Source organism: Barbus barbus, assembly GCF_936440315.1.
Source record: "Barbus barbus genome assembly, chromosome: 11".
Taxonomy (NCBI): domain Eukaryota; kingdom Metazoa; phylum Chordata; class Actinopteri; order Cypriniformes; family Cyprinidae; genus Barbus; species Barbus barbus.
Window position 1 is genome coordinate 25,733,009 of NC_136739.1, and position 27,966 is coordinate 25,760,974.

General features: G+C 36.0%; 1 protein-coding gene across 1 annotated transcript; it reads left to right on the forward strand.

Annotated features, from left to right (window-relative positions):
* Positions 1–292: 292 nt before the first annotated feature.
* LOC306876851 (von Willebrand factor C domain-containing protein 2-like) lies at positions 293–27,142 on the forward strand (the record flags this gene model as incomplete). Its single annotated transcript, XM_079428281.1, has 4 exons — positions 293–324; positions 1,885–2,290; positions 17,328–17,457; positions 26,991–27,142. The coding sequence occupies exons 2-4, from the start codon at positions 1,901–1,903 to the stop codon at positions 27,140–27,142; spliced, it is 672 nt and encodes a 223-aa protein (XP_079284407.1). The 5' UTR covers positions 293–324; positions 1,885–1,900.
* Positions 27,143–27,966: the final 824 nt, after the last annotated feature.

Below are 27,966 nucleotides of genomic sequence, written 5' to 3' on the forward strand. Positions count from 1 at the left end.
CGCGGATGACTAGATGATCACGAGAAGGAAGTGCATTTTGTACAGATGTTTTGGATCTTTTTTCCTTCCTTTTTCGTTTTCTGTGAGGTCACTTAATGATCGGGGAAGAATAATTGCATTTCTGGATATGTTATTTCTGAAGTGGGCATGATCAGCTTTCATTTGTAAATATTATAGACATTCGGATTATCTGTTCTGTTGGAGTAAGCAATTTTTGCATCAACTCGAATTGGAATGATTTTTGTGGTCTTATCATCACGAAGGTGCACTTGCTCGCTTGATTAAGATTCCAACAAAGTGGAACCAGACATTTCAACGCGGTAAGTCGAGTCCAGCCACTTGGTTAAAATGTATTCGTGCTCATTGCAATACTTCAATGCAATAACAATTATGTTTATGATAATATTAATTACTAAAATGCATTTCTCTCTACATTCAAGGCAGGCAATCTCTGCACAAATGCATTCAGCATGCCAGAGGCAGTCATTTTATTAGACTACGCATTGTCAATACTAGACTATCGTTCGGTGTAAAACAGAAACTCTTTCTTTGAAGTGCTTTCCTCTGGCAGCTCCTCTGCTTTTCAAAGTGTAGAATCTCACACTACCGTGCCGTTTTATGGTTAATTTATCGTGCTTTCACGAGTGAAGAGGCATTTGGACCGAAGCCCATTACGCACTCGTTAATGACACAGAAACCGTGTCGTTTCTTCAGGGCTCTTGGAGTAGATGAAATTCAGAGCGTAGAAATGTACGGACATGGTCAATGCACACCTATCTGCAGTGCTATGAGGGATTAGAAGCTGGGGAGCTACCTGTTGTCCCTGGGAAATAGATATCCTGGCTAACTTTGTTGAGCACTGTCTATGATGCCTGTGATTATCTGGGTTTTTGTTTGTGTTGATTTACTTACTTTGTTCTTCAGGGATTGTTTTCTCGTACACACGCTTTTCTTTTGAAGTAATATCTTCACCCCCTCCTGATCCAGAGCTTACTAATACCAAAGCTAACACATACTGTAGGAGGAAACACACCTCGTTTATATGAGCTGACTCTTCATCAATCTATGGGTATCTTCGGTGCATTCTGTGTGGGAACAAATGGCAGATCTTTACCAGAGATTAACCAGTATGGGAGACTGGGGAGTGCTGTAACGCTGGGTGAGTTGTAACACCATCAGTTTAACCAAATAGAAATGAGCTACAAGAATGAAATCACTAACATGCATGATCACCATCCTCACGAACAAAAATGTAAGAAAGCAAAATGTCAGGTTTACAAATTGATTTGCAAATTGGGGCAACCTTGAACCATCTCACAGATTCTTTGATACAACATGTCTATTTTGCTATGTACATGTTTATATCGCAACTAACCAGATGGGGAGGGATGGGAGAAGGATATAGCGAACTTCAAGAAATGTTAGTATTTAATTAAAAAAGAATTCCCATGTTTAACATTTGCAATAAAAATTGAATTATTGAAATAAATTAAATTTGACTACCACAACATATTCATACACAACATCTATAACTCACACAAGTACAAAGGTAGCTAATGGCACTCTATGTACTTGACACTTATTTACACGGTTTACTGTAGGTTTGTCATATATTTCTAAACTGCTCTACTTTGTAGCAAACAAATAAAGAAGAAAAAAAACATTGTTACAACACTCCCCATTCATCCCTATACATGGTCACGTTTTTCAGCAAACTGTACTTTGATCATTAACTTACAATGTTACGATCTTTTTAGCGGTTAACAACGAACATGCATGTCCAGTTATCAAGCTACGGGTTGTTTACATTTCTTTCAGTGTCATATTTGCAGCATGGAGACTTACAACTTAGAGGACCCAAGACACTCTCCTTGAATGCGTCAGACTGCCGCGGCGAAGGATGGGCCCTTTTCTCTCGGCGATTTGCGTCGTGCTGCTCGCCCTGAACGCCGCTGTCTCGCCGGCCTCTGTCGGCCCTGAGGACTATCCCGCCGCGGATGGGGCCGAGAGAACTGCCAACAATGACATCATTTTCGATGACTACCGAGGGAAAGGCTGCGTGGATGACAGTGGTTTCGTGTACAAGCTCGGGGAACGCTTCTTCCCGGGCCACTCGAACTGCCCGTGCGTGTGCACGGAGGACGGACCTGTCTGTGACCAACCCGAGTGCCCTAAAATACACCCCAAGTGCACCAAGGTGGAACACAATGGCTGTTGCCCTGAATGCAAGGAGGTCAAAAACTTCTGTGAATACAGAGGGAAGACTTATAAAATCCTGGAGGAGTTCAAGGTAGGATCACGCTGCCTCCCAATTACCAGAATAATTATTCTATGCAAGAATATAGGGCTATTTTACGGATTTAGTATTGCATTGTGTATCCCGCACACCTGTGGTTAATTATTAGGTGTGTCTTGCCTCAACCATGTAGGCTACAGTGGAGAATCACACAAATATACAATGTCTAAAGAGAGTAAGCCTTCCATTATCCCAAATTGTGGGTGGATTGTACTTTACACTGTTTGAATTTAATAATCAAGCCTACAAGTTTCACAAATCTGCCTCAAGATAGCATGCATGAAAATCTACTTGAAATTCTGGCATCATATGACAAAATTAAGTGAGACAGACTTTCAAGAACACATATCACTATTGCACCACTATGTCCTTAAATATATGCGATATATATATATATATGGGATATTGTGGGATAGTTTTATGCTTGTTTTACTCATAGAAGCTCATCATGATAAGCCCTATCCATCACTATCAACTGTAATTTGATTAGAGCTGTGCCACAGAAACAATCCACTTGACAAAGCAATCCATTTAAAACTAGTGTGCATTTTCTCTTGATTTTAAATTCAAGTTATTTATATTGATCGGAAGAAGAAAGCAAACCCATCAATCATACAACAAAGCACTGAAGCATTCTTAAAAGACCCATCAGCCATAGATAGATACATTAATGTTGAACTACATGATGAACCATTCAGCCAGCTTGTGATTCATAAGACGTAGAACTGACAAATTTGCATTTGGTATTTCATGACAGCTTTATCAGGCCTAACATGTTGTAAGCTCTTTGGTGTTGCCTCATATCAGCAGGGCACTTTTTTAAAAGAAGTAGTCTATTAAGCAGTTGCAAGTACTAGATATTTGTCTAATAATATGTAGTGTATATAAAACATAACTAACATCAGCAGGACCCTTGCTTACTTTGGTCCATTTCCACTGGCAGGGTTGTAAATAGCAGGTCATACATATTTAATTCTCACAAAACAGAAAGACTCTCAGAAGTATTCATGTCAGATAATTGAAACCTGCAACATTAGGAAAAATAATACAGTTTAAAAAATATATATTTTCACCCACAAAGCTCATTTCCAGGGTTAATGTGGGCTGTTTCAGCAAGTGCAAACTCTAATATAAGTTTTAGGTATCAACAAAGGCCAAAGCAATAAATCATAACACACAAAATTAGTCTTTGAACTCCACCTCCCAAGTCCACCTTTTAGATTGTTTCCTGCACTTGTTAGCACCATTTATGGATTTCATCTCTCTTAAGAACTCGAATTGTGTACCCTTCAGCATTTTCTGATTTTGTCTTTAATTTGATTATTAATATAAATATTAATGTTTAAAATAATATTAATACATTGTGAAATTAATGTGTATTTATGAATTTATTAATTAAATAAAATTTATTAAAAAAGCAATATTTAGTTTTAAAGATTGATGACACTGGGCAAAATAATTATGTATTTAATCTTAGCAGTGATGCTTTGGATCATTTTCATGGCTTTGCAGTGCATGTATCTTGAATCTTCTTTCTCTAGAGAACAAGATATTGTTGGCATTCATCTCATGCTTACATCTGATTCATTGAGTGTAATCTTGAGATAATGTAAATTCAGGCCTTTTTAGGCAACTTGTCTCCTGACATTAAATGTATTGCAAAGATTATTATCTTAGACTATATTAGCAGTAGATCAAAACCCGAACAATGTTTAATATCAGGATTACAGTGGGGTGGAAGGTCTATGTAATTCAGTCTCACCCTGGGTGATGAATTTCCCATCTGGCACCATCTGATATATTATCACTCACCAGTTCTGTTGTATCAACATGGGGCTGGCCAGCTTCAGAGCTGCTTTTTGACAAAATCAGCATTTTATTGCAATACACAGTGTATTATTTGAGGTGTCAATCTGTATTCAGTTTCACATACGTTGGCCACATCTCTACATAAACAAAGACTGAGTATTTAATTTGTTAGAAGTCCAACTAGTGCCAATCGAATTAGAATCTACAAAAGCTGGCAAGGTTAGAGCACTTCATTTAGGCACCAACATCTAGGAAACTTTTTGTGGCTAGCAAGAAGGTTAAATTACATAATTGGCATGGGGAAAGAGTGCCAAAGTCAAGCAGTTTCTTTTTAATTAGGGTCTCATAGACTTTTAAATCGGATCCATCTTTGTTAGGTGCCCGATTAACCCTGTTTTGATGCAAGTTCATGTTTCAGCTAGACATATTTGCCCATGTAAGTCTGTTTATAAAAAGATCAGGTCCATCAATACCACATGTTGTTGTTGTGACGTATGTTCTCTCCAACCTTGAGTGGAAGGACAACTTGCGATCTTTTATTACCTCTAAAACGGTTTATCTGGCTCTATTGATTACGTCCCGTCAAAAGAGACCCTGATTGAAAACCCATAAACAAAGTCAAGCAATTCATAACTAGCAGAAATCCCTTTTTGATCAGTTTTCCGTTCTGAATTTGACGTTCGCATTAAGCAAACAAGGCATCATCGCTCAATAGTGTCCAGTGAGATCTCTTTGAATTAAAAAGCAACTACTGAGGTCCAGCTGCGAATGGGAATCAAAGGGCATCACAGCGCTTGATAGCTGATCCAATTAAGAGAAGCCGACAGGGTAACCTTTGGTGTGGGCTACATTGGCATTTCCTCAGCCATTCTTTGGTGAGAACTGTATTTACTTGGCTCGGCAGGAGTGGGAGGAGCCCCATTGAGATATGAATCTTACACACGGAGAAGGCTTTTCACAGTAGAATGAGGCAGACCAATCAGTCAGTGGAGCTTTTTGTTGTTACTAATCACTGCAAATGACAGCTGAGGGATGGATTTCCAAGTGAAAGACTTAAAGTGCATTATCAAAGCGATGTACGCTGACCCGTGTGTAACCCAGCTTGACCCAGACAGTTATGTGGCTTTTTAAATGTCCTGATTTACAGGCTGAGGGCGATTGAAAGAGCTATAGGATTTATACCAACACAACAGAGTTAATCGCATCACTTCTAAAGCATGGCAATAGCTCTTCCAATACTTGTCTTGATTTTTACAATGTTCCAGTGAAAGTTCAGGAAGACCATGTTCTTATAATCCTGTCAATCGAAACCTTGAGAGAATAAACCATAACGGCCAATTACTTCACTGCTCTGGACCTGCACCTTTTCTCTCTGTATTAGGATGCCAAACCAGCTCTTTTAGATCATAATAAAAGGAATTTATGAAATATTTTAATCATTTAAAAAATGTAATATTTTATATAATATAAAACTATAAGCACAGTGGTTACAAAAAGTATTTGGACATTTGTGCATCACTTAAATGTGTATGTCACTGGATTAGATCATTAAAAAAAATGCAAGCACACTTAAGCAAGCACAAGTGTTTACATACACTACGGTTCAAAAATGTGGGGTCAGTAGATATCGGGAAGAAATTAACACTTTTCTTGAGCAAGGATGCATTATATTAATCAAAAGTGACAGTAAAGACATTTCAAATAAATGCATGTTTTTTTAGAACTTTCTATTCATCAAAGAATCCTGAAAATCACGGTTTACACAAACATATTAAGCAGTTTTCAACTGTTTTCAACATTGATGATAATAATAAATGTTTCTTCAGCACCAAATTAGAAAGATTACTGAAGGATCATTAAGAATGGAGTAATTGCTGTTGAACATTCAGATTTTCAATCACAGGAATAAATGACCATTTAAAATATATTAAAATAAAACTGTTACTTTAAATTGTAATAATATTTCACAATATTTCTGTTTTTACTGTATTTTTGATCAAATGAATGCTGTCTTGTGAACATAAGAGAATCTTATGACAAGGATCTTAACAACAACAACAAAATCTTACTGACCCCAAGGAGAACTGGGACCATTTTATTAGTTAAAAAATAATCACTATACACACACACACACACACACATATATATATATATATATATATATATATATATATATATATATATATATGCCCCCTTCCTGATTTTTTTATTTTTTTGCATGTTTGTCACACTTTAATGTTTCAGATCATCAAACAAATTTAAATATTAATCAAAGATAACACAAGTAAACACAACATGCAGTTTTTAAATGAAGGGTTTTTTTTATGAAGGGAAAACAAAATCCAAACCCACATTACCCCCCCATAAAACATAACTGTGGTTTATCACACCTGAGTTCAGTTTCTCTAGCCACACCCAGGCCTGATTACTGCCACACCTGTTCGCAATCAAGAAATCACTTAAATAGGACCTGCCTGACAAAGTGAAGTAGACCAAAAGATCCTCAAAAGCTACACATCATGTTGAGATCCAAAGAAATTCAGGAACAAATGAGAAAGAAAGCAATTGAGATCTATCAGTCTGGAAAAGCGTATAAAGCCATTTCTGCAGCTTTGGGACTCCAGCGAACCACAGTGAGAGCCATTATCCACAAATGGCGAAAACATGGAACAGTGGTGAACCTTCCCAGGAGTGGCCGGCCGACCAAAATTACCCCAAGAGCGCAGCGACGACTCATCCAAGAGGTCACAAAAGACCCCACAACAACATCTAAACTTGTTGCCTCAGTTAAGGTCAGTGTTCATGACTCCACCATAAGAAAGAGACTGGGCAAAAATGGCCTGCATGGCAGAGTTCCAAGACGAAAACCGCTGCTGAGCAAGAAGAACATAAAGGCTCGTCTCAGTTTTGCCAGAAAACATCTTGATGATCCCCAAGACTTTTGGGAAAATACTCTGTGGACTGACGAGACAAAAGTTGAACTTTTTGGAAGGTGTGTGTCCCATTACATCTGGCGTAAAAGTATGACAGCATTTCAGAAAAAGAACATCATACCAACAGTAAAATATGGTGGTGGTAGTGTGATGGTCTGGGGCTGTTTTGCTGCTTCAGGACCTGGAAGACTTGCTGTGATAAATGGAACCATGAATTCAGCTGTCTACCAAAAAATCCTGAAGGACAATGTCCAGCCATCTGTCCGTGACCTCAAGCTGAAGTGAACTTGGGTTCTGCAGCAGGACAATGATCCAAAACACACCAGCAAATCCACCTCTGAATGGCTGAAGAAAAACAAAATGAAGACTTTACAGTGGCCTAGTCAAAGTCCTGACCTGAATCCTATTGAGATGCTGTGGCATGACCTTAAAAAGGCGGTTCATGCTCGAAAACCCTCCAACGGGGCTGAATTACAACAATTCTGCCAAGATGAGTGGGCCAAAATTTCTCCACAGCGCTGTAACAGACTCATTGCAAGTTATCACAAACGCTTGATTGCAGTTGTTGCTGCTAAGGGTGGCCCAACCAGTTATTAGGTTTAGGGGGCAAGCATTTTTTCACACAGGGCCATGTGGGTTTGGATTTTGTTTTCCCTTCATAATAAAAAACTTCACTCAAAATCTGCATGTTGTGTTATCTTTGATTAATATTTAAATTTGTTTGATGATCTGAAACATTAAAATGTGACAAACATGCAAAAAAAATAAAAATCAGGAAGGGGGCCAACACTTTTTTCACACCACTGTGTATATATATATATATATATATACACACACTTTTTTATTTTTTTTACAGATACTACTTGGTTTGATAGTTTGTTACTAATGTAAAGAAATTGCAAGTGTCCAAATACATTTTGGTGCCAAGATCAACATATATGACATTAGAAGTGTAACAACATATGAAATGCATGATTAAATGGTAAATTTTGGTGATTTTAGGGGGCAGTGGGATAGGGGTTCTGGGGGGTAGTGGTTCCTTTTCTGCTGTTGTGTTATATTTCCTAAGAGCTCTGAAACTTACCCTCAGTAGGTGTTTCACCTACAGGGTTCCCCAGCAGCCGTGGAAGGGAGCCACTCCACCGCCACTCCCCCAGCCACTGCTCAGCTGCAAGCAAGAGGCCGGAGCTATAGGGTGAGTTCAGATCCCAGGCAGAAAGACTAGGGCCAGGATGTGAGCTTTGAACAATCCCGTCTGTGCACCTGGGATCACCAGAGAGGGGAATACCTGTGAGAGAGGGTGAGAAAATGAAGATTAGAGGGAATGGCTTATAGATAATAAAATACGCTAAAGAAAATTAGACATATCATTTCATAAGGTCTCATATCTGGGCAACTTCATTGGATTTTTCTTGCTGAATTCCGAAAAAACATTGTTTTGTAAATGAATCAGATAACACTCTCGGTTCCTCAAGGTTTTGAATTGTCTTGTCACAAATATCGCTCAGTGAACAGTCCGCTGGCATCTCATAACAGGCGGCGGTGCATTTTTCATGCTAAATATTAAAAGAGGAAATGTCAATTTAAATTCCATCAAAAACAATGCAGTGTCTATCACTGTCTAGAGACTGCAACTTTATTAAAACAGATATGTAGAGTAATCGGTATAGTATGAATGCTTGTTTTCACCAAAGGACAGCAAAATTAAAAAGGTAATTGCAACTTTCATCTCACAATTTAGACTTTTTTTCGCAATTCTGAGAAGAAAAGTCTGAATGGTGAGATATAAACACACAAAAGGGAGAAAAGGTCAGAATTTTTTTTTATTCTGTAGTAAAAAAAAGAAAAAAAAAGAAATCAGTGTAAAAAAAGGTCTGAATTGCAAAAATACACTCAGAATTTTGAGATGTAAACCTGAAATTGCAAGACAAAGTAAGAATTCTGAGTTTATATCTCACAATTCTGACTTTTTTTCTCAGAATTCTGAGTTTACATTGCAGTTCAGTGTTGTCTCACATAGTCACATTTTGTTATCAGAATTGCAAGAAACAAGGTATGAATTGTGAGATATGAATTCAGATTCTCAAGAAAAAGTCAGAATTGTGAGAAAGTCGTAAGTACCCTTTTTATTTATTTATTCTGTGGCTTCAATAGTGTATGCTTAGAAATGGTTCAACTATAACGTATGTCTTTTTCTCTCCCACATGCACATACACACAAAAGAAGTTGCCCTCTCATCTGCATATGCTACAGTGAGCAGTAATTAGTGACTGTACTCGCAAACTCTGACACCTGTGAGAGGAAATAGCTATAAAAAGCACCTGAGATAAATTGCTTAAATTGATTTTCCGATCCAACTGCCTGAGGAAAAGCATGGTTTTAATTTAAAAATACTGATTAAAAGCTAACAAGTAGGCCGGCAGAAACTGGAACTATGAAATGGTTTCACCAAGTTTAATCTCATATTCCAATTGCTTCAAGCTGAAATCAGTGGTCACTTCGGTATCTTCATTTTCCCATCATCCTCTCTGTCTTGTATTCCCCGATCCTGGTGTTGTTTTAACATAGTCACAAAGGAATGCAACCTTTACAACCCACCGTGATCTTTAACATTTTCTGAGGGCATTTCGCATGAGCCTTTTAGTCACCCCCATGTCTGGAACTACATTTCCCAGAATGCTGTCAGAACGATGCAGCTCAGCATCTGTGCTTAAACCCATGAGGATCTGATGACTCAAGATCAGTGCATATGAGCCATCAGTTGCACCATTAGTGAATATAACTGGTTTAACATCTTTTTACCACTTTAGAGCCATCATGCCCACACAATTCTGCAGCGAGGCCCCACGGAGGAAATTCTGCCATTATTTACTCACCCTCATGGCGTTCCAAACCCATAGCTTGGAATGTTTCCCAGGTGTTATTTTGTCTGTGGGAATTTCTGTTGAACAAAATAGAAGTGACCATGTCTGTCAAAGTCCAATAAGGACCCAAAACACCATAACAGAATGATTAAAGTGACTTGTTCTTATAATTTATGAGCCATGTGATAGATTACTGTGATTTGTGTTATCAATTAATAACTATTAGCCACTGGGCATGAGTCATATGGTGCCTTTATCAATAATTTTTTGTCCAGTCTTAAACTTGACTTTCATGGTCACTGTAAATGTCTTGTTACATGGAAATACACTGCATAAACCACTATTAAAATTTCTCATATTTTGTTCGATGAAATATATATGAGCATAAGTATAGGAAAAAACAAAGGTGAGGAAATAATGTCAGAAAAATTAAATGATTTTTCAATTTAGGGTGAACTATTCTTTTCATTTCTACAGATTATATTTCACAGACTAATCTAACAAACAAACAATGGATGTCTGCAGGAACATTTAGACATTTAACCATCATGCTTCTCACACTTTGCAACAATTAATGTAAAAGTCGCATACACTATCATTCAAAAGTTTGGGAATTACAGGGATGCAATAAACTGATCACATCTAAAAAGAGTAAAACATTTGTAATGATACAAAATATTCCTATTTCAAATAAACACTGTTCTTTTGATCTTTCTATTCATCAAAGAATCTTGTAAAATTGCATCACGGTCTCCACAAAAATACTAAGCAGCATGATGTTTTCAACTGTTTCTGGAAGACCAAATCAGAATTTTACAATGATTTCTGAAGGATCATGTGACGCTGAAGACTGGAGTAATAGCTGCTGAAAAGCTCTTGAATCTTGGTTCATTTTGAAACAATGCAGGCTGAAGAAGTCATTGTCCACTGGAGTAGAAAAGAGTATGCTTCCTCATTCTGTGCAGCGTGACGAGATTAAACCATCAGTGTTAAACTGACTCATACAGCGTAGACGAATCTAAATGTAACTGGTCAGGTGTAAAATTAGCTAACTCGTCCTAATACTAGAGGCGTTTCCTCAGAAATGAAATCTTTTTAATCACATGAGCCATGAAGTAATCAATGTAATCGGACAACAGACCGAGAATGTCACAAAAGTCCTTTTACACGTGTAACCCTGTGCAGTTACAGAATAGTGTGCTCATACAGTCATCTGCCTTTCAATAAATGTTCAGACTGAGATCACTACCTGCAGAATGCCAAATAAATTATTCAACTTTCTCTCTACACCAGTAGCGACTGCTTTAAGATTAAATGGGAAGTACGCCTTCTCGTATATCTTTTTCCTATAAGTTAACTTTCTCCTACTTCTTATACTGCCTCTAGAAGATTAATATATTTATACACACACAAACACAAACAGAGAGAGAGAGAGTATATACAGTATTAGATATATGCATGTAGTACTGTTATCATTGTTATCACCATGTGCAGGATATGCTTGCTTTGGTTTGCATGTTAATAAGAGACAAGAGACAAAGTAAATGAAACCACTATTGGTCACACATCAAAACCAATCGCCAGTTGCCTTGGAAGCAGTACAAGCATGCTTTTTGAAGTGAAGTGAACTGAAACATTTTGAATAATTAGTGCTAAGAACTATGAGTCAGTAATCTATTTTAGAATAAATGTAGCCATTCTGTGAACGGAAAAAAACAATAGTATACACACACTTTAAAATCTTAATGAGGCCTAACATCAATCAGTTCCAAATATAAATACAAAACTTGTGAAAAAAACTAACTGAAAAAAAAAAGTTGATCAAAAGATAGAATCCAATATTTTGCAATAATATAGCATAACAAAAAATTCATAAGCTATTTTTTTCGAAGAATACTGGGAATTAACCACAAGTGTTAGCAAGGTATGAAAAAAGTAAAAAAAAACTCTTGGGAAGTAGTTATACCCTGTGTTAGACAAATCAGTCAATTTTAGTTCAATGAGATTATATGTATTATATACAATAGCTACTGTGTCATGCAAAAAATGCATATACATAAATGTTATTAAATGTGTGTATATATATATATATATATATATATATATATATATATATATATATATAATAATAATTAATTTAGCTTGACATTTTTAGTGCATTTAAAAAAAAACATCTTAAGCCAGTCTGATCCTGGTCTGGTTTGCTGGTTTTTGAGAGATTTTAGGCATGTCAGTTTATAAGTTTAAGAAACCAATCCCCCGGTTTCACAGACAAGGCTTAAGCCTAGTCCTAGACTAAAGTGTAAGTCTGAGCTGTTTGAACTGAAATAAACTTGCACTGACTGGTCTTAAAATATATCGATGCCTTTGTTTTGTCTCAAGATGCACACCAGTAATGTTTTTTTCTATGCATGTTTATAAAAATTACTTAAATGTCCTAATTGAACAATGATCTAATCCTGGTTTAGTCTAAGCCCTGTCTGTGAAACCAGGCAAATGTCTAGCAGGTAAACCAGCTGAAGACCAGCAATCATCCTTATTCTGGTTAAGCTGTATTTTTCGGCAGGGAAATGGTACTCCTTTCATGAAATGACTCTGGCTTTTCCTTTCAATTGGTTTGCTTACATTTTGTTTGAGCCATGTTGCTGAATAATACATAATACTGTAAGCAGATAATTCTGGGAAGAGTAAAGCCTCTACAATAAGAGTGATCCAGGCCTAGCTACACAAAGAGTCTTTTCAGCAGAACATTTTATGACCCTCTTGTCCTGTACTGAATGAATGTAATGAATACTTTGTAAGGATGGTTTTTCAGAAGTACTGCATGTACACTTTGAATCATAATACCCATTTAAGACATTACTCAAGTGCCCTTATCAAAGTAAAAGTTCAAGTTCATAGTTCGTTTTTTAGAGAGAATGTTAATCTTAGCATTCTCTACAGTATACGCTATGAAAACCAGACACTTGTACCCACTGCCCATTGTATCCTTTTTTTTTTTTTTTTGCCTCGTGTTGGCTCTACGAAGAATCTGGCACAATTACAAATGATTTGTATGGGCAAGTTCACAAGCTCCTGTCCCACTGGACTGGATGCTGTTATCAATGGAGAACAGAGGATTGTTAGTGTCCGTGCCACTTACACAGTGTGCAGAGACTAAAGGGCATGACCGCTGCCAGGACAGGGGTCCCGATCTCTGTCTGTCCCCGAGACCTTCACCTGTGATCCGTGCTGGCATAGACATGAGTCAGTGTCACCTCTATGAATACATGAAATTCATAAATGAAACATTAGAGTGCTACAATAATACATCACACTTTATTCAAATACAAGGTTGAAGATTATAATATATTATTAAATAAGTAATTATATTATAATTAGTAACATGTTCTTGAAAGAAGTCTCTTATGCCCATAAATGCTGAATTGATTCAATCAAAAATACACTAAAACAGTGATATTGTGAATTATTAAAGGGGTCATATGACGTTGTTAAAAAGAACATTATTTTGTGTATTTAGTGTAATGCAATGTGTTTATGTGGTTTAAGGTTAAAAAACACATTATTTTCCACATACTGTAAATTATTGTTGTTCCTCTATGCCCCGCCTTTCTGAAACGCGTCGATTTTTTACAAAGCTCATCGTTCTGAGAAGCGAGGTGTGTTCTGATTGGCCAACTATCCAGTGCGTTGGCCAAATACCTCAAGCGTGAGATGGAAATGTTACTCCCCTTACCGTGTTGTAATGACGTGTCCCGGCGCGACGACACTAAATCAATAAAAACCCATTATAAACGAGGCATTTGTTGCATCCAGTGGGGACATAATTACTGATTATAATGACTTATACTGTCTTTTTATGCGTCACATTGCATCGCGTCGCTAAAACATTACCATGTCAGCATTTGTGATCGGAGAAACGACAAACAACAAGCATTATGCTCAGGGTCGCTGCTGGCCAAATGGGTGCCCAAAGCAGGATTGTATTGTTGTGCCCCCTCTCTCAAATATTATGGAAGTTAAACAAACAAAAAACAACACCTACTATAGGGGTCAAAATAGAACTTTAATAAAAATATAAAAGTAAACAAATAAATTGTAATTAAATTGTGTTATTTACAAATTACAATTGTAGCTCTAGACAGTAACCTATGACTATGATTTTATTAATGCATTTGTCTGATTGATTTTATAGTCTCAAGCATTCAGAAATCACGCAAAAGAAAATTAAGCAGTTTTACTACGATAAAACCATGGTTAATTTTTTTAAGGGTTGTGATATCCACATATTTTTTTGTTGAAGAAATTATAGAGGCTGTGTCATCTATACCAAAAGGTGGCCAAAAATTAAAGATTAAGTGGATATTTGAATTAAATATTTGGTCAATAGCCTATTAAACAAGGACTTGTAGCAATAACCAGGCCTTTGGCTCCCTTTGCAGGCATTTGTAATAACATGTAATGTACATACATTTATTTTGCATTACATTATGTATTTTAACAGTGTTATTCAATGAAAACATAATTATTAATTAACCAATCATTATTGTCTCATTGTATTATATAATGCCTTTTAAGTCATTTTAAAGGCTGTTGTTGGCTTAGTTCTGTTTATATAACCACAAAAATATTATCTTAATCCTTCTTTGTAAATTATTATTTGAAGTAACAAAACCATGGTTAATTTGCGGTTACCATGGCTACAAGAACCATGATTTTTGGTTTTATTCGTGTTAAAACCATGGCTAATTTTCGTAAGGGAACATGGAAACTCAGAGAGAATAGTAGATGCATTGGTGGTCAATAGCCAAAACAGTTTTACAGGCTTACAATTGTAGCCTACCTGAAAGTGATGCACGGGCTTAATTTTCATCTTTTTTTTTTTCTTATCTAGGCGCCAGATTGCTGTTGTCTTTACACGGGCATAGACAAGTTGTCCATCAATTCTGATCATTTGCATTCAGCCGCAAACATAAGGTGCGAGCGGTCGCGAATGTGGGAATGGCGCATTACTTTTATTTTATTTTATTTATTTATTTATTTTTTGAGCAACTGGGATGGTGTCCTTTTATTTTATTCCTTGATGAATAAAAGTGTTAATTTCTAAATAAATCTCACTGACCCCAAACTTTTGAATGGTAGTCTTTGTTTAGTTCATTCTGGGATATACTGGAAAAGCAACCGACCAGTTTAGTTTGTTTTATGTGTCATTTAGAGGAAGTATTATATGAAAAAATTCAACATTAATGAAAAAAATCATATAGTGGTGCAGCAGTCTCAGTGAACAGCTGCATCAAAAAAAAAAAAAACTTAAAAAGCAGAATATGTGTAAAATATTTGTGATCAGAATTTACCATTCCGAAATAAATAAATGTTAATGATTGATTAGTTCAGTGATTAGTTCCTGCTCACAAGTGCTTGCTGAATCATCCCGGTACTTTGTAAACACAACTTGGTGTCCAGGCAGACTGATGAAAAATCCTGTTCCTCCCAACTCCCAGAGGTTGTATAAAGTCAGCCAATCATATAAGAGCTTAAAGTCAGATCGAAAAAGTGCTTTTCAGTTCTGTGTGCAATATGTATCAGATAATCGGACTGTGGCCTAGGCATAGAGTCCTATATATCATTAATGTTTATTTTTAACTACAGAATTTTCAAATTCGTTATTGTGTTTTAAGTTATGCAAAAACATATATATGCTGTTTGCATAAATTTTCAATCCCCATGCTGCATAATTTCTAAATTTACATACTGTAGATAGGAAACAATTGCCATAATGATGACAAAGTTGCCTCACAATTGGCCTCTACCTGTGAATCATTAAAATAACTTCCACACTCTCTGGAGAGGAACCCCGCAGTTAAGGAACCATTATTCTAAAGGACTGCTGTGAAAATAAAGACTAGAGAATATTTCAAAAATACTACTGTGGAAGTTAAAATAAGTGCATAAATTAGAATAAACGTGTGCAGAGTTTGAATGTCCCAGTGGGCATAGCTGGTTCAATTATCAGGATTTGGAAGATACTTCAAATCACCCAGACACTTCCTTGAAAAGGTCGTACCTCAAAACTCTCCGTGCAAACATAAAGGAGACCTGTGAGAGAAGCAAGAGAGAGCATATTGATCACTTTGAAGAGGCTGCAGAGTTCAGGAGCTGAGGACAGAGTGAAGGTGCATTAGTCAACCAAATCTGCACAACACTGGTGTACATTGTGGCACAAATAGGGAACAAATACCCATTAAGCACAAAAAAATGTCTTGCTCACCAATGGATCCTCTACAGTGAATGGGTGCCATCAGAATGAAAGTGCTAACAGCTGATAAAAAACACAATAATCAACAAGTAATTCACACGACTCCAGTCCATCAATTAATGTCTTATGAAGAACTGCATATTTGTAAAAAACAAATCCATTACCTATTCCTTTAACTAATATTAATGCTAGCACACGTGATTTTGTAGTAAGACTTCAGCCAAAATTCAATACTATTTGGGAAATGCAAATTTAACACTGCCCACCATCAAACATTATCATATCAACTGTGAAGTAGCATTGTTTGACTTTCAACCTCAACAGCCAAAAAGAATAGAAATATTATTTCTAATAAGAAAGAAGGGGCCATTTAAGTCAATATGAAATGTTTTGCAACCATTTTAAAATCTGGATGAATGATTGAATTTAGAATAATAGAAAAATGGGGAAGGACTTTTTTTAAAGAAATTAATACTTTTATTCAGCAAGCATGCATTAAATTCATCAAGAGTGACAATAAAGAAATACAAACTAATGTTTTCAACACTGAGAGATCTCTTGAGGGCTGAATCTGGAGTAATGGCTGCTGAAAGTTCAGCCTTGTAGCACTAAATAATATTTAAGAAATTTAAATTGCAATAATATTTCACATTAATTTTGATCAAACAAATAAACATAAGAGGGTTATTGAGGTGTCTTTGCACAGCCAAGTTAAGTCTACCCTGTGCCTACTCAAAATTCTGTGTAAAGACGTAATGCTGCATAAAAGCCAGACTAAATTATGCCTGCTCTGACCCACCTCAGTCCCTAATATCAACATACTTTGCAAAGGTGCAATTGTTGTGTAAATTAATTCATGCCACCTCTGAGCAGCATTAAATAGTCTTTGAAAAGCACATAATGCCACTTCAGAAGCACTTCTGTGCCACCTTTGCAGTGTAAATTTGGCATTAGAGACTTCTTTCAGTAGCCAGCAGGTTGGAGGGGTGGATTAAAAAGGGAGAATGATTTGTGACACAGAACAAGCACTTGCATATACTGTTTTAATTTGTAATAGAATGCATTTAAAAATATATAAAAATAGAGTCAGTTTGATTTCATGTTGACTTTAACTGTGATGTCTTACCTGTAACAGTCTCTCACCACATCATATTTCTCTGTCTCCCCAGCCTTCGCCCTGTGAATGGTGTCGCTGCGAGCCAAATAACGAGGTGCATTGTGTGGTCGCAGACTGTGCAGTACCAGAGTGCGTCAACCCAGTGTACGAGCCAGAGCAGTGCTGCCCCATCTGTAAAAACGGTAAGAATGGCCTATTTCCTATTATAGGTTTATGGAGAAGATGAAAATACCTGCAAGGTGTACTTTAGAGAATTCCTTAGAGGTCTCTTCTCCACAATCCCAAAGGAAAGCGTATTGTTCGGCTGACTGGCATGTATCAGTGTTCAAGAAATAGCAGTGAGGTGGATGTGATAGTGTGGTATAAACAGACAGCTCTGTGCACAGGTTGTGTAAAACCCACTCAAACTTTCTATTAGATTTCAGTATCACCAGCTAGCAAGCTCTGATTACCAATCCTCTGCTCAATTACAGGGGAAATTTGTTTCAGATAAACAGTGTCCCATTGATTAAGACCATGCTAAGAAAGATTAATTGGCCAATGGGGACTCCTCTATCTCCTGTGTCTTGATGCACTAGTCAGCAAGGCCCGATTCCAAAATTACAATTATTGGATTCCAATGGCTAACTGGATGGCCAAGGGCAAGAGATATCCCTGAGTCAGTCCGATACAGAGGCACAAACACAAAGTGTAAACTCAGTAAATCAGTGGGATAAATAAAATGTTGATCGGCACGATGCTTATAGGCCAAGCTGCCTGCAGAGGACATAGATTTAACCCTTGTGTTGTGCTGAAAACCCTGTACTTGATTTGGTGTACCCAGTCAAAAATGACCCTCATTATGATCACCAAATGTTGGATTCAATTTTTTTTTCAATTAGAACAGGTTTTGTATTACTTTTTGGAACTGATTGGCCTCATTGATCTGAGCTTATGCATCTCAGCTTTCAAGTGAAATTTGTGGATAATTTTGGCAGTATTCACTCAATATCTGAGCATTGTAGGCTGTGGCAATGCTACAAATGTAATAGAGTGCAGAATACCACACAAAAAAAGAAAGAAAGTTCAATGCAATAATATTAACCAGCAATTTTTGGAAAAGACAAATCCATTACATGACGGCTAAATCAACAAACTATAAGAATAATAATACCTGGAAGCACCAAAATACCAAACTTGTGAACATGAAAATGTTAACATTATTTTTTATTCATTATTAAAAGAAAATATTAGATTTAATTAAGTGTTGGTTTCGAAAGAACAGACGCTTTTACATAAGAAAGCTTTAAAAGGTAGAAAAATATATGAGAGTATCAGACAGCTAACCTTTTTTTTGACATAATAGATTTTAACAAGATAAAACTGAATCAAGTTCGCAAATTGCAGCCGAGTTTCTGTCTTCAGTTTTAAAGAAATCATGTCGCTCTTTGGAGCGCCTCAGGAGATATGTTTGAAAATAGATTTGTAAAGAAAAATCATATCTAATCTTCTAAGTGCAACTTTAAAATCTATGAAATTCCCTCCTTTTTCCCTTCTGGCACACATTGACCTACATTCTCCAGGATCCACATTACAATCAGAAGTGTGGTGTAAGGTATAGTTGCTAAATAGAGACCGGCTGTGACTTTCTGCTTTACTAGCGCAGAAAGACAGCCAGAGATACGCACACACGGATACACAAGCCTCGCCTACAGCCTGGAAGAGAACTAATCCAGGCAGACAGGGCACGGTGACGAGCTTGTGGTGCTGGCATTTTAGGGAGGTTGTGGTGGAGCCCGTCCCCTGGAGGAAAAAAAATCAAGGCTGCTTCCAAGATCTTTAAAGGGGTCATTTCGGGAAGAATCACATTTTACTTGATACTTTTAGATAAAAGTGTATGTTTTACATATATAATAAAATATTTTTTCAGACCTCAAACCTTCTCCTCCAGTACTGCATTTATGTAATGTGTTTCTCATGCAAAGATGGTGTTTACATCAGGGTCAGGCAAGATTCAGAAATGAAGATTTGGCTCTTTTTTCAACTCATGAGCTGGAATTAAAACTTAATTGTCCACATCCAACAGATAGTTGACATGGAATCACAGGAAAAGGAATTTAGTGAATTGTAAATCAAAGAAATATAAAAGTAATGCATTCTGGAAAAGAAGCATTTTTTTGCACTATGGTCCAGTAAATTAATTAAAAGTTAAAAAAAAGAAAAAGAAATTGATACTATTACTCAGCAGCGACGCATAAAATTGGCCAAAAATAAGCACCAAATCAGCATATTGCAATTATTTCTGAAGGATCATGTGACACTTGAGACTGAAATAATGGCTGTTGAAAACTCAGCTCATCACATGGAAAAATTACTTTTTTTTTTATTATAAACAAGGAAAAGGTTTATTAAATTGTAAAAATATTTCATAATATTGCTATTTTTCTTGATCAAATGAATGCAAGCTAAGCATAAGAGACTTCTTTCTCTTTAAATTTACCTGTTTGCTATCTCAATATAATACAATAAAAAAAAATTAAAAGCATTTCCAATTCAATTTTGGATGACATAACAGCCTGTTTAATTTTAAGGGTCACAAAAAATATATTCAGACTGTTTTTGATACTTTACTAATTGTTATAAGTGGGCCTTAGGGAGAAAAAATTAATAATAATAGCAATAACAAAACTGATTCAAATACTGAGTATTTGCACCATAATGTTAACAACTATCCTTAAAATTAATGAGAGAATTTTCTATTCCTGTTCATTTTAATCAAGCTTTGGTTTGAAATGACATCATAAACAGAATATATTATCTATGAACTTGCTTGGCTCTATTCAGTTGCAACTGTAGGAGGAAGAAAGTAAAAATAATTAGTTTGAGAGACTTTATCTCAGTTCAATCAATTCTAATAGCGTTGGTCAAGAGCTGTTCTAAACAGTCTGCCATGTAATCTCTCTCAGATTGTTCCACATGGACTAACTGAGACGGTAAATGTCAAGAGACACTTATCCCAGCATTGACAGAGCTGGCAGAGGATCAACAATGACACTGGGAATGCCAAGTCTCAGTCAATCATAAGTCAGACGAGACTGCATCATTTTTTTATAGCACAATTCTTGACTTCCATAAACATATAGCTCACATCTCACTCTCGCATGTCACGTCAAAACGAAAGAAGCCTGGGTAGTATCACTTTATTTTGAAGCCTCTCTTAATGAACCTCGCTGGAATGCAGTACTTTTTTGCTGAAGTGAATTTGAACCTCAAAAACTCAAAAATAGCCTCAAGAAAAAAGTGATGTGCTGGCTTCCTACTGATGCTAATTACCAAATTATGCCTCTAAACATTGCTACATGATGCAGCCTTTTAAAAACCCATGTTAACAAGACCTTTGACCAGCAGTACTAAGCTCAGTTTGTGCACTGCTGAAAAGACAACTGGCCTTGTTTCTATGTGGGTGAGCCAATCGTGGGCAACCATCTCTCAGTAGCTTCAGTGGTTACCATAGTAATTGCTTGCTTGTAGGTTGCAGGCTAATCTGAGGGCAATAACGTGGGCCTCCACAGCAACAGAGTAACTTAACCAATGATGATGACTATAATCTGAAACATGCTGTAAATATATAGTTTGTATGCACTGTTTTATACTTTCTGTTAGCCTTGATATCTAAGATTGAAGAAACACAATATTTCAAATGTTTATCATATTATTCAAATCTCAATCACAATGTGTCAAAATAATACAATATGATTTTTTTATTTATTTACTAAATCTAAAACTGATATAAAAATAAAGATAAATAAAAAAATATATAATAATTACAAAAGCACATAGCATAATTACCCAAACGTTTAAATAAAGGTCAAATGAAAACTGAAAATTAAAAACATGAATGGTATATATTAATAATATAGCATAATAGTATTTTTATAATAATAGTACTTATGTAATATGTAACACTGTAAAGTAACAATAAAGTAACACTGTGTGGGACATAAGTTGTTTAAAGGAATGGTTCACCCAAAAACTAAACTTGTAATCACCCTCAGGCCATACAAGATGTAGAAGAGTTTAATTCTTCTTCAAAAAAGATTTGGAGAAATGTAGCATTACATCGCTTGCTCAACAATGGGCCCTCTGCAGTGAATGGGTGCCGTCAGAATGAGAGTCCAAAAAAGATGTATAACGAATAGTTCACCCACAAATCAAAATGTGCTTAAGATTTACCTGCAGGCCATCCAAGATGTAGATGAGTTTGTTTCTTCATGAGAACAGAAATTTTGCATTACATCACTTTCTCACCAGTGGCTCCTCTACAGTGAATGGGTGCCATCAGAATGAAAGTCCAAACATCTGATAAAAACATCACATAATCCAGAAGTAATCCACACAACTCCTGTCCATCAATTAAACCGTTGTGAAGAGAAAATATGCATGTTCTAACTAAGCAAATGCATGAATGCATGTTAAACTTCAAAGCGTTGCTTCTGGCTAAAAAACTAGTCCTCTTTCCATAATATTGCTTTCTCATTCTAATCCTTTAACTGGCAATCATGAACTAATAAAAAACACATCTTAAAACCTTATCACTTACAATGTGCAATGTTGTTGTAATCAATGATCTTCTTAATAAACCAGTAGTAGTCTTAAAACAGATGTCTGGGTCATTAAGGAATGGCATCGAGCATGATCTTATCTGTTTGGTACCTGTCCACCTGTCCAACGTGTCCTTGCACTAGTGATGCTCTTTTCTTGGCTAGGCGAGTAGTCACACATCTCTGTTTTGCCCTTCTTGAAACGGTTGCTTTTGCACTTTTGCCAACAGCTCATAATTTTTACTGATGGAAATCGAATATTTGAGTGCTTGTAGGACTCCTTCAGGTCTCTTCGGAGCATGCAGAATATTGTAGGCAGTAAAGCAATTTGTGCACCGCTAACCCTGCCGCCCTATTGCAAGTCTATTAACATGTCTGTGATGTGGTTAAAAGACAATCTAGTTGTTTTCACCCACAGTAAAAGGGAGGTCATGAAGCTTGAACTCTTTTTGAAATGTGCGGCACCACTGACTTTTACTGACATAGAGTGAGGACTTTATTTCAGGAACTACTGCCACATCAAACCAGAAGTACTTTGCAAGGACTGCTTGTCATCAAGAATGGCCTTACACATGCTGAAATGTTACTTCTGTAAATGCTGATTTTTAATGGGCCAGGTATGGTGAATACACTTCTTCAGAGCTGATGGTTAACTTATTCAGATCTCATCATCAAATAATCATAGTGCTACATTTTCAAAAAAGAAAAAAAATTAATAAACTATTTCTGGCGCATATATGTAGGCACATATGTATATGTATTGCTGTTACACTGTAAAAAAAAGAAAAAGAAAGAAGTTGAGCCAATTTTTTGCAGATTTTTGAGTTCTCTCAACTTATTTTTGTAGGAGATTCTCAACTTTTTGTTGTATAAACTTAAAACAACAAGTTGAGAAAACTCATAAATCTGTTGAAGCTGGTTGCCTTAAAATTTTAAGCTGGCTCAACTTTCTTTTTTTTTTTTTTTACAGTGTACAAAGAAATGCTTAACAGTGGCACTTTAAGTTCCTCCAAGCTCCACAGAAAAGATGTTTTGGAGTAGTGCTTCATTCAAATTGAGCTTAAAATGTCTATACAGTATGAGGGGCTTAAACAACAATTTTCCAAAAGATTCAATATGAAATGTGGGCTCTTGCAGATTATTATTGATGACCAAGATCCCAGTCATTATAGTAATATTTTCTAATAAGACCTGATTGATCAGTGGCTGGTGCCCATATTTTATGAAGCCATCACACAAGCTATAATAGCAAATGTGTAGCTAAACATAATATAATGAAGATCTTATATGAATAAGGTCACTATAGAAGATCTATTATGACAAATAGGACCTTGCCTTACCACAACCGTTTTGCTAATGTTCCCAAAGTTATGAAAACATTATTTCTTAATGTTCTTTGAATTGTCAAAACATCCAGTTTTTTAAATGTTTAAAAATGTGAATTTTTATTGATTTATTTTCTGGTTATGTGAACAAGCAGGGAACATCTAATTATATCAAGTTCTCTGAACGTTCTGAAACAAAAACAAAATGTTTTTTTTGGGGGGGGGATCACTCCATGAGGACATTTTGAGGATATTATTATTCAAATAACTATAAACAAAGGTTCTATGAACATTACTGGAAGAACATTTGTTCATAACTTTGGAAAACCTTGCTAGAGCATTCCGAGAATGTTCCCTGTTAGTCAGGTTACTAGCGTTCTGCAAAGCACTGCATATGTGAATAAAAAGCTTACAATGCTACTGAAATATGTGATCTTGTACAATCTGAATCAGCTCTTATTAAGTTTGATAAAAGTCAAATAAGATTACTGATGTGGGCAATTAAAAACATTATATAATACTTAACAGATCATCAGAACCACAACACTGCTCAGAGTCAACCCTTAAGACACTGTTAATAATTCATGATAATTTGCGACTGGGAGATCAGCGAAGCAAGTGGATAAATACTGAGTATCTTGAGTCTTGCTAAACACACTCCTAGCCTGAAACTCCAATCTGATCCCACCTACAAAAAGTCTTGTACTGTGATAATCATACGCCTATGTTTTACACTGCAGATATTCTGTTAAACCCCTTTTAATAGAGTAAATCCACCATAATCTTATTTATCACACTAGTACAATTATCTCTAAAGAATTCTGTATGCCCATAAGGTTCTGGGTTAAAGATTTATGCTGATATCTAATTTGTTCATAAGATATGTATCTATGAAAACATCTTATCACTAAAATGAGACTAAGTACAACTGTTGTAGCTTGAACGTACAGTCACAAGTTAATAATAATATCTAATGGAACTTAAACTGGACTATCCTAGACTAAACTACATTGATGATTGATGATGCTCTACACCAGGGGTAGGCAGCGTCAGTCCTGGAGTGCCGATGTCCTGCAGAGTTTAGCTCCAACCCTAAAAAAAAAACTCACCTGCCTGTAGCCCTAGTAATTCTGAAGACCTTGATTAGCTTGTTCAGGAGTGTTTGATTAGGGCTGGAGCTAAACTCTACAGGACAGCGGCACTCCAGGACCGACGTTGCCTACCCATGCTCTACACATACCTTGACTCTTGTTATAGATTTTGTTTTATAGTAACCACTGATTGCAGCTTCAGTCCCCCTTGAGGTCACCAGAGGTCAAGTGCTGTAACACAGACTGTAGTCTATTAAGACAAAGAAATGCACCACTCACAGATAAATAAATATTAGAAATTGCATTGTGCTATTTAGTAGAAACAGAAGTCCAGCCTTTAAGAACTGCAAGGATGTATAATATAATATTATTAACATAATATGACTCAGTTATTAAATGTATAGGCCTATTTATACTGTAACAAGGACATGTAACCTTGCTCTTTTATAAATATATAATTCTAATCTGTAAAATAAATAAATAAAAAATGATGCCTTCACGACAATTCCTTGCAAGGCAGAAATAAAATAATCTTCAGAAACATTCAGACAATGGTGGCTGTGCTCAGCTTTTAATTTTATGGTTTATGAAAGGCATTACTGTGTAAACTCATCACAGGAATTAATTCTACACATAGAGTCAGCCTATTTCACTTTGATTTGCTATCATTTAGAAATGATCATTGCTAATTTACATGGGTAAATATGGACATAAACACAGATATTTGCTAAGCAATTATACCAACCGCTTCGGGTTTAATCCACAGCAGGCCACTAATATCTGCTCATTGGGGGAAGGAAGTGAGGAATTGCATAAAAATTAAAGTGTTCTTGTAAATGATGATCATAGTAGACCCTTGGAATTGAACAACACTGTGTTTAGTCACATTGACTTTTTTTAACAGTGCTGTTGACTGAATGAAAATCTACATGTTTATATAAAATCTCATTACACAGTTACTTGGAATACTCGATTCAGCATTATGTGACTGAATATTGTTTAATGACTGCTAAACTGTATATTTGACCATCTCACCAAACCAGACTAAATCAGCAAAAGGTGCAGTTTTAGCTTGATAGATCACAAGTCCATTGAACAGAAACCATGATTGATAAAGATGCATATTTTAAAAATTGAATTGCATTTACATGATGTCATTCATGACTTGAGAGACAAAAGAAACCATAAGATGCAACAGCCAAGCCGATTAGTACACATTAGTACATTGTAATAATTATGCCAATTTAAAAGCTTTCATTTATTTTTGTGGGCTTTTCTCAGTGAAGAGTAAGTGTTTACATGCAAAATAAAGTTAGATTTTTGTTGGACTAAACTAAAGCAATCATTTCTGCTTTTAACATCGTACAATACAGTCGGGTTTCTGCAAATTCAGACTAACAGAAGTTTGGGGTCTATAGGAGTTTAAAAAAAAAAAATTCCCCAAGTCTCTAATGCTTACAGAGGCTGCAAACAATAATTTTGTGAAATATTACCAAAATAAAAAAAATTATACTTTAATGTTATGTATTCCTGTGATGGCAAAGCTAAAATTTTAACAGCCATTATAGCAGAAATGTGACCCTCAACCACAAAACCAGTCTTAAATCACAAGGGTATATACAGTATGTAGCAACAGCCAACAATACATTGTATGGGTCAAAATTATCGATTTTTCTTTAAGTAAATTAAGTATATTAAATAAAGATCATGTTCTTTGATGATATTTTGTAAATTTCCTACCGTAATTATATCAAAAAAAATTTTATTAGTAATATGTATTGCTAAGAACTTCATTTGGACTGTAAAGGTGATTTTCTCAATATTTCGATTTTTTTGCTTCAATACAATAGCTTTCAGATGATGTATAAATCTTCATTTAAAAAAATTGACCCTCATGACTGGTTTTGTGGTCCAGGGTCACAAATCATTCTAATGCCCTGATTTGGTGCATAAGAAACATGAATTATCAGTGTTGAAAACTGTTGTTCTGCTTAATATTTTTTTTTTGTGGAATACATTTCTTTCTGGATTCTTTGATGAATGAAAAGTTCAAAGGAACAGCAATTATTAGAAATTGGAAGTCTTTACTGTCACTTTTGATCAACAATGCATTTTTGCTGAATATATGTATCTATTTCTTAAAAAAAGGGAAAAAAATAAATAAATACTAGACCCCACATTTTTTTATGGTTTCTGACTACAACTGGGTCTTAACGTGCTTTGAATGAAAGAGAGGACCTTAATTAGAACCACACATATGAGTGATTGATAGAAGTGATTAATTGGTTGATTAATCAGTGTACCATGTAATAACTTCAATGTATTTTTTTAAACATCTATTTTTATGCATAGCTCATGGTCTACAATGCATGAAGGCCACAATAGAAGAGAATGAGTGGAGCGTGCTCCGATCACGCATAGTGCCAGCATGACTGTTCAGCAGCCCCTGCAGCCTGTGGCGCATTAGAATACAAAGCATCCCAGTGAGAGGATGGGTGTGTGAGAGGGAGAATTAGAGAGAAAGAAAAAGAGAGGAGCAAAAGAGCTTTAGTGTTACAAAAACAAGCCCATCGGTGCATGGCCGTGAAAAACATCCACACGTCTGTTCCGCCTTCAGAACTCCCGTGAGTCACTCCAGCATTCCCCCCAAAAAATGGCTCCTGCGAGCTCTCGCTCATTCCTGCTTCTTTAAAATCTCCTCCTTTTTCCCATGTGACAGGTCCAAATTGCTTCGCTGGAACGACGATCATCCCAGCTGGCATTGAAGTGAAGGTGGACGACTGCACCATCTGTCGGTGCCACAGCGGGGATTGGTGGAAGCCTGCGCAGTGCTTGCGCCGGGAGTGTCTCAACGGCCAGGCGTCATCATAGAACCCCTCTGGAGCTGAAGGGAGGGACACGGTGCGATGTGCGGCACAGCTGTCGGAGGAGGGGACGGCCCACCTTATGACAGCGAGGGACTGATTGGCAGGAGCACAATTCCTCTGGCAAACTAAGATGGCTGGACATGCTGAGATACATGGGACATACTCTACACTAAGACACACACACACACACACACACACACATAAAAGTCCTTGGCAGAATCATAACAAGTGTCTTTCACTGAGGACACATTTTTCTCCTGTGATGAGTTCATACTAGGGTGAACCTCATGAAAACATTACACTCCAAAATCGAGAATAAAATTAGAAATTATACTTTGCATAAATTCATTATCATTTTTGCACTTTGGCCTTTTTTCCATAAAAATGAATCCAAATTTGCATTTTAAATTCGCCTCAAAATAGTTCTATTTGAATTTTTTTTTTTTTTTGTAACTCCATATTATTCACAGGGTATCTTATTAGATTCTCACTAATGAAATGCAATATTTTTACAGTATTAAATTAATATAGGAATATTAAATTATCAAATTATTAAAATATCAAAATAATATAAATCATTAATTTTTTTTTTTTAAATCATCATAAAAAAGTACAACAAATACAACCATAATAAATATTTTACAACACAAATATTTTACAAAAATGTTTATTACTGCAAACTAAAGACAGTAAATTTAGAAATGATATTTTGCATAAAATAACGTCTGTTTTCAGAATCATTATATTTTTTGCATTTTGACTTTTTTTTTTATGAAAGTTAACCCAAATTCAAATCCAAATGTAATATTTCCGTCAAAAAAAAACAAT